We start from the raw sequence: 7,500 nt of genomic DNA on the forward strand, positions 1-7,500 counted from the left end.
GAGCCAATAAAATAAATTACCAGTCTAGTTCTGGGATCCTCAAGGTTGTTGATCTTGTGCCAAAATGAAAAAAAAGCGTAATTATTTTAAGCTAAATGGGCAGTAGATTGCTAAATCGATAGAAACAGTAAAATAAATTTTAAAATCTTTGTGTCACACAGCACATCGATCTGTCCGTACCCATCATGTTGCCTTATTTTTTTGTCGTTTTTTTTTAGTACACAAAATGAAAAGATGTTGTTAAATCTGAGCTAAACTTGCCCTAATTCTCGGAAGGGACACACTCACAGACTATTTAGAACTCTTGTGCTTTCGAAAACCACACCCGTTCAGTTATTTTCGAACATGTAGCCACACAGGTGCATTTTTCTGATTTATCGTTCCTATCTCCTCTATGTTCGTCTTTTTCCTCTTTTCTGAACTCTCTTCTACATGTCCGACATATTTTTACTCTTAACTTTCCTTTTACAACTATTTTCTTTAAGCTAAAAATGTTCCTTGTGAATGTCTCTTGGATTTTAACTATTTTTTTGTTTGAATTCATAGTTTGTGAGTGAACTTGGTGGACAAAAACTATAGCTCAGACTATAGTAGAAGATACTTGTTCAAGATGAGATTCAATCCGAATCCATGCGGTTGCAAAGCGAGCGTCTTAACCATACAGCCATAAATCTGGTCACTTTGACCAAAAAAGGTACCTCTACGCTTGAAATAACAGTCTTATCTCCTTTAAATCACCTTGAAACCTTACCTTTCCATCTTAACTGTTGTAGTTCTTCGTTGTGTATATAAAAGCATAGAATTGTCACAGCTGGGAAGGGCTTTCCGGTAAGGGTTTATTTGAGATCTAATGACAACCAAACCAACATAATGATTTCCAGTATAGATACAAAGCCACCCATATAGTGGAGAGATGTTCAGTCGATTAAAGTAAGTGACCCAACATTAGGTTGGAGTTTGAGAGTGTCAAGCTGGAAGAATTGTTAGAGTGTCGGGAAAGATTCTCTTCGGTATTTCTTCCGGATCTTAACATAATGAGTTTAGATCCTTCCGAGGATGATAAATTAAAGTACTATGTCGATGGTTTGACTAATATATTCTCCCAAATTCCAGGCCGTGTATCAATGTTAGAAATAATTATTTCATCGTTCCTAGTTGGACGAAAGTTAAAGTTGAGTTCACTTAGCTTCAAATACAGAATACAATAGGAGCGAAATTCACTGCTTGTCTAGCGACTATATTAGCCATTGCCTTATGTGTTATCCATCAACCTTTTAATGATAATGTTTCTTGATATAGAGTCATGTCGATTTAATCGCTTTACTATTTGATTGTCGCTTTATATATTTGTCACCGAAGAGATGAAAACCATAATCGATCTCAGCGGAATTTGATTCAGGAGGGAAAGAGAGAGCGCAAAACACTGCAATTTTATATTTTCGTCTACCTCAACCGATTCTGTCACCTGTCACCTTCAATAATATTGAGAACTTAAAGACACTTTGAGGTATTTTGTTTGAACCGCTTCCAGTACAGCCGTCTATAGCCCTTTATAACGATTGATAAAAGAACGTTTATCATTGTCGTCCAGTTTAATAATACAATGTAACCATTCGTTGTGTTTAACAGAGTACTTCTGTTGTAAGTGTTGGGGCCAGGTCTCTAGTTTCAGGATAAAATCCTCGAACTTGTCAAACCATACTGTCAAAATAATTTGGGTGCCAATTGGTGTATAGTCAATTCAATCACTTAAACACTTAGTTTTTTTTGAAAAACTGAAATCAAGATGCTTGAATGGATAAGAAACTGAAGAAAATGATAATGTCTTGTTGCTCTAGATGAGCTCTGATCAACGATGTTCCAGCCTTAGCCATCTCATCTTTTCCTCAGCCAACATATTATAATAAGGACTGCATTATTTAATGAGTCCGTTATATCTATATGTACACACACACATACACAACCGTAGAGTGATTTGGATGGTATTTAGCTCTTATCTAGCAGATCGTTCGAATGCATAGAAAGTATGTCTGATTTTCCTGGCGTTCTGTTCTGCTTTTAAGTGGCGCTATTTATCCTCTTGCACATGAGAGCCAATCTCGCAATTGAGATTAGGTACCACATCACTCAGAAAACTTTCAACTCTAATTACAATTACGAAATTGCATGCAATTCGTAATTACAACAAGAGTCTACATTACATAGAGACTCTAGTTAAAATAACGAACTATATGTGATTCTCAATGCACAGCAGTCTATTCGTCTCGAAATTTGTGTTGGCAAATAGTAAATACAAAGTAGTCCCGAAGAGAATAAATCAGTTTTATCGCGAAGTGATGTCTAAAGTTTCGGTAAGGACCTTTTATCGAAGAGAGAGATGAAATGTTTACTGTTTACTTTGCAGTACTGAATAGCTTGGAAGATATGTAAGCATTTAATCTCACGCCATGAAAATGTCTTTCCTAAACTCTAGATTTCTCCTCTTGGCAAAATAATTTATTCACTGTTTTAATTTTTCGTATCTTAAGATTCTTATAGCCATGTGGCTCTGTTTATGATGAGCAATATTACACTAGTTTCACTGCTGAATGTTACAAAAATTTTGCATATAGCTGACTAAGGCAGCCATACTTTTGTATAGGAAATGTTTTTGAGGAGGGTGTTTGTTAATTACATCGACTTCAGCGTTCAACTGGTACTTATTTTATTAACCTCACAAGAAAGGCAAGTAAATTCAACCTCATCAACATTTGAACTCAGAACATAAGGAGCCTGAGAAAATGCCACTAAGCATTTTGGTTGGCGTGGTAACGATTATGTCAGCTCTCATACTTTTCTAATGAGTTCTAGTGGCATATCTGAAATAACTGCAATATTGAACAGTTTACCTCTTCACAGTGTTCCACTTAATTACCAATGATTAATCTTGTAATCCAGTATCTGTGGTCTGCATTTGGTGAAGTTTGAGCAAGTTGGTAGATGGACGAATAAATTAATTTAAGGTTAATTTACTTAGAGTTTTATTCAAAACATACTTAATAAAATGAGCATCAAAGTTGAATTAGAAATACTTATTCGGTGTGTAAAAGACAATATGACCACAATAAGAGATATTGGGGAAGTTTAACAAGACCGTAACTATTGAGAGTTGTCTTCCGACTTGCTGAAACTAACACCTTCCTTTTCTTATTCACAGTATTCTAATTAGAATTTTGGTTCTTTTATTCTTTTATTCTTTTACTTGTTTCAGTCATTTGGCTGCGGCCATGCTGGAGCACCGCCTTTAGTCGAGCAAATCTAACACAGGACTTATTCTTTGTAAGCCTAGTACTTATTCTATCGGTCTCTTTTGCCGAACCGCTAAGTTACGGGAACGTAAACACACCAGCATCGGTTGTCAAGCGATGTTGGAGGGACAAACACACACACACACACACACACACACACACACACACACACACACACACACACACACACACACACACACACACACATATATATATATATATACATATATACGACAGACTTCTTTCAGTTTCCGTCTACCAAATCCACACACAAGGCTTTGGTTGGCCCGAGGCTATAGTAGAAGACACTTGCTCAAGGTGCCACGCAGTGAGACTGAATCCGGAACCATGTGGTTCGTAAGCAATCTACTTACCACACAGCCACTCCTGCGCCTATGTATATTAACACCAGCTTGATAGATAGAGCCTGTGTTTCTCCCGAAACTTGTCGTCATTGTTTGCAATATTTTTCACTAAATTCTTTGTGGAGTTATAATAAAACAAAGGTATTTATTTACAACTAGATGCATCTGACCTACGTGAGCTCCAACGCGATTGTAACGTCTATAACCCAAACATTGTCAATAAGAAACAAATTGTTTTGGATGTCTGCAAAATTTTCTATTACTAATATACTTGGGGAAAATAACTAGTTTCATCTTACCTTAATACACAGTAAATTCGGGACAAACATTGTTAATAAGAAACAAATTGTTTTGGATGTCTGCAACATTCTCTATTATTAATATACTTGAGGAAAATAACTAGTTTCATCTTACCATAATACACAGTAAATTCGGGACATACATTATCCATTCATATGGTTCAGCATTGATGACCCAGCACCTAGAAATACAAAGACATAAAGAATAACATTTCGATGACTTATGTTTGAAGAAATTTGAATAATGTTTTGCCGCGTTACAGGTGCATATGCAACAGCTTTCTCTATATGATTTCAATATCTAGGGAACATGTATGTGGCATACACCATTGAGGGCAAATTCAATGTAAAAAGCATTAAAGTATATGTAAAATAAGAACAGTTTGATAACAATAAAGCTTACCATAATAAACTGCAAAATCAGCATAAAAATACGATTAGTAATGTAGCGATAGTGTATGAAAAAAAAAATGAAAACATACCAGTGACAGCTATCTAAACCGTATCTTTCTAACAAAATGCATTGTATAAACAGAACAAATAGGTAGGTGATTAAATAGACACTGTTCCAGGTGCTTAAACAGACACTGTTCAATATAATGAGCATCAGTGTAATAAAAGTGAAACATACTATAGGTAACACTGTAAGATCAATATATAAAGAGTCCGTGCATCAGAAAACTATATCAAGTATAACAATGTAATAGATTAGTCAACGAAGGGGAAATGTAACAGATATGTAGTACTCTTATAGACAACTTTCTAATTGATAGTTTCGTAGCATAAAAATAAATATCTTATACAGTAAAGTAACCGCCAAATGTCGAACTAGTCTCAGTTGAAGAGGTCAAATAAGACCGAAATGTCTCGCTGACGCCATCCTGCAAAGACGAGACTCACCTCCCATTGCGCTGCAGTTCTCACATAATATTTCCTGCTAAACGTTATGATGAAATGATTATCTCTCTTGTAATAACTCTCCCTTGGATGACAGATATATGGTTGTGAATTCAAAAACAATCCAATGAAACTGTTGGCGATGGTCAAGGCTTACGTTTACGAAGAGATGACTCTTTCACTACGTAACGAGGCATTACTACTATGAAATAGCAGCTTCAAGTCAATATTTACATATCGAAGAATATACTGAAAACGGCTTGTGAATTTTGTTTGTAGTTAATACTAAAACTATTGAATTTTATAAGACAACTTCTTAGGGTGGAATTCTTTGAAAACAGTTACCTTGTTTTCTACAGTTATCCAGTTATCTAACGTTAAGAAATGTTCTTACCTGTTGATTGATAAACTACTAATGGTTTATGAAGCAGCAAGTAAAAAAGAAAGGTTTTTGAAAAATCATTCTATGAATTTTTCTAGTTTGTAATTATTATCCATCAAAAAATGTCGCGCTTTATAAAATCTTTAATTAATAATGGATCCTACATCAATTCATACCGACGATTTCTAAAAAGAACGAAATGATACCATACATGATTATCACTGACTAAAAATTTAAGAAATTCATGATAAGTAAAAAGAAACAAAAAAAAGAATTTTATGTATCTTTTTCCTCATAACACTTTTATTTCAAATTCAAATTTCAAATCTCAGCAATTATCATACAGAAATGAATAACTCTTTTGTAATAACTATTCTCTAGGCAATGACATGTACATTAATTTTAAATTATTGAAATTTCAGATTTATTTCTTCTACCTTTTTTACGGGAATTAATCAATAATTATTGATTATTTCTAAAACATGACCGTTTATAGGTGATTGCTTAGTAACATATCCAATGCAACTGTCAGAAATGTCTGACACGAATTGCTACGCAATGCGAGTATTTAATGACGCCTAAATAAAGGTCAAAGCTGTTATAAGTAACCGTGTAACAGACAAATATGCAATGTGGTCACATGCACGCAAACACATATACATATAAACAGTGTTGATATCCACGATTTTTAAGAGCCCCATCATTAACATGTCATTGAAATCCAATATCTACAATGCAACAAATATCGATGAAATAAACTTTTATGAATGTACAGAAACGATAGATGAGAGCAACATAAGTAGAATTGCGAAAAATCTACACAGAACTCCAGCATTGAGTATCTACTTACTTTTCGTTAAACATTGTTCCTCGAATTGTTGCGTAGATAAGTGAAGGAATCAAAGGAAATCCTGTAAAGTAAAATAAGAAAGACTTTTTAGTAACTTGCTGAAATTTATTCCTCAAGTGTCTGTCCGTCTATCTATCTATCTATCTATCTATCTATCTATCTATCTATCTATCTATCTATCTATCTATCTATCTATCTATCTATCTATCTATCTATCTATCTATCTATCTATTTATCTATCTATCTATCTATCTATCTATCTATCTATCTATCTATCTATCTATCTATCATCTCTCTCTCTCTCTCTCTCTCTCTCTCTCTCTCTATATATATATATATATATATATATATATATAGGAATAAAAATTATATATAAAGAAACAAGAACGTGAAATACACAAAGGGACGAACACAGAAAACAGACGGGTCATTCGAAGCCTTTAATTTTCAGTCAGAAACCGGATCATCATAGCAAATTTCGGCTGATTAATTCTGATATTTGCTCCAACGCGGCCAGCCCCAAGGAAAAACTAAGCTGTGAGCATTTGATTTCTTGGAAAAAGGAACGAATGTAAACGCAACAGGGACGAATATAAATACAAAAAACGAAAACAAAAATAAAAATAAAAACAAGAATGGTTAATAACAGGATAACAGCAGGTGTTAATAACAGGATAACAGCAGGTGTCTTACGACTTTAGACAAATTGAGACAAATATAACTTATCTAGCAGGCGTGTTTGGAAAAAATTGCCTTTTCGGCAGAGGGGGAACGATGTTGAGCGGGCTGCAGTCACCAACGAAATGGCTTGTTAAGCAGCAGGTCACAAGAGGGTAGAGAGAGAGAAAGAGAGACAGAGAGAGAAGGAATTAAAGAGGGTGGAAGACAGAGGACGCCGAGAATTGACCAGGTCACGTGAGAGTAAGAGAGAGAGAGAAAGAAGGAATTAAAGAGGATGGAAGCAAGAGGGGGGAAGAGACAGAGAGCGTCAAAATAGCTTAGCAAAGAAGCAATGGTGCATAGCGAAGGCGAGAAAGAGAAAGACAGAAGTGAGGTATAGAGAAAGTATTTAGAAGTCGTACAAATGGATAAAATGTAAACATACATAAGGGAACGAGGTATACGTACGCCGCAATAATATAGGAATAAAAATTATATATAAAGAAACAAGAACGTGAAATACACAAAGGGACGAACACAGAAATATATATATATATATATATATATATATATATATATATATATATAATATATATATATATATATATAATGTACACACACACTCACACATAAATATATATATAAATATAAATGTACACACACACTCATATATAAGTATATATACATATAAATATAAATGATTTTTGTGGTTTTCGTCACTGTTTACAATTATCTTTAAAAAAGTTTTAATGTATCATAT

At 34.2% G+C, this 7,500-nt stretch overlaps 1 protein-coding gene across 2 annotated transcripts in view; it reads right to left on the minus strand.

The window, feature by feature from the left end:
- Positions 1-7,500, minus strand: part of LOC115216203 (calcitonin gene-related peptide type 1 receptor-like) — a 103,408-nt gene that overhangs the window by 24,947 nt on the left and 70,961 nt on the right. For both annotated transcript variants that reach the window (XM_036506637.1, XM_036506638.1), the window contains exons 6-7: positions 6,081-6,141; positions 4,067-4,133 (exon numbers count right to left, since the gene is read on the minus strand). In XM_036506637.1, coding sequence (XP_036362530.1) covers positions 4,067-4,133; positions 6,081-6,141 — 128 coding nt within the window. The remainder of the gene's footprint in view (positions 1-4,066; positions 4,134-6,080; positions 6,142-7,500) is intronic.

The sequence above is a fragment of the Octopus sinensis genome, linkage group LG10, assembly GCF_006345805.1.
Source record: "Octopus sinensis linkage group LG10, ASM634580v1, whole genome shotgun sequence".
Classification (NCBI taxonomy): domain Eukaryota; kingdom Metazoa; phylum Mollusca; class Cephalopoda; order Octopoda; family Octopodidae; genus Octopus; species Octopus sinensis.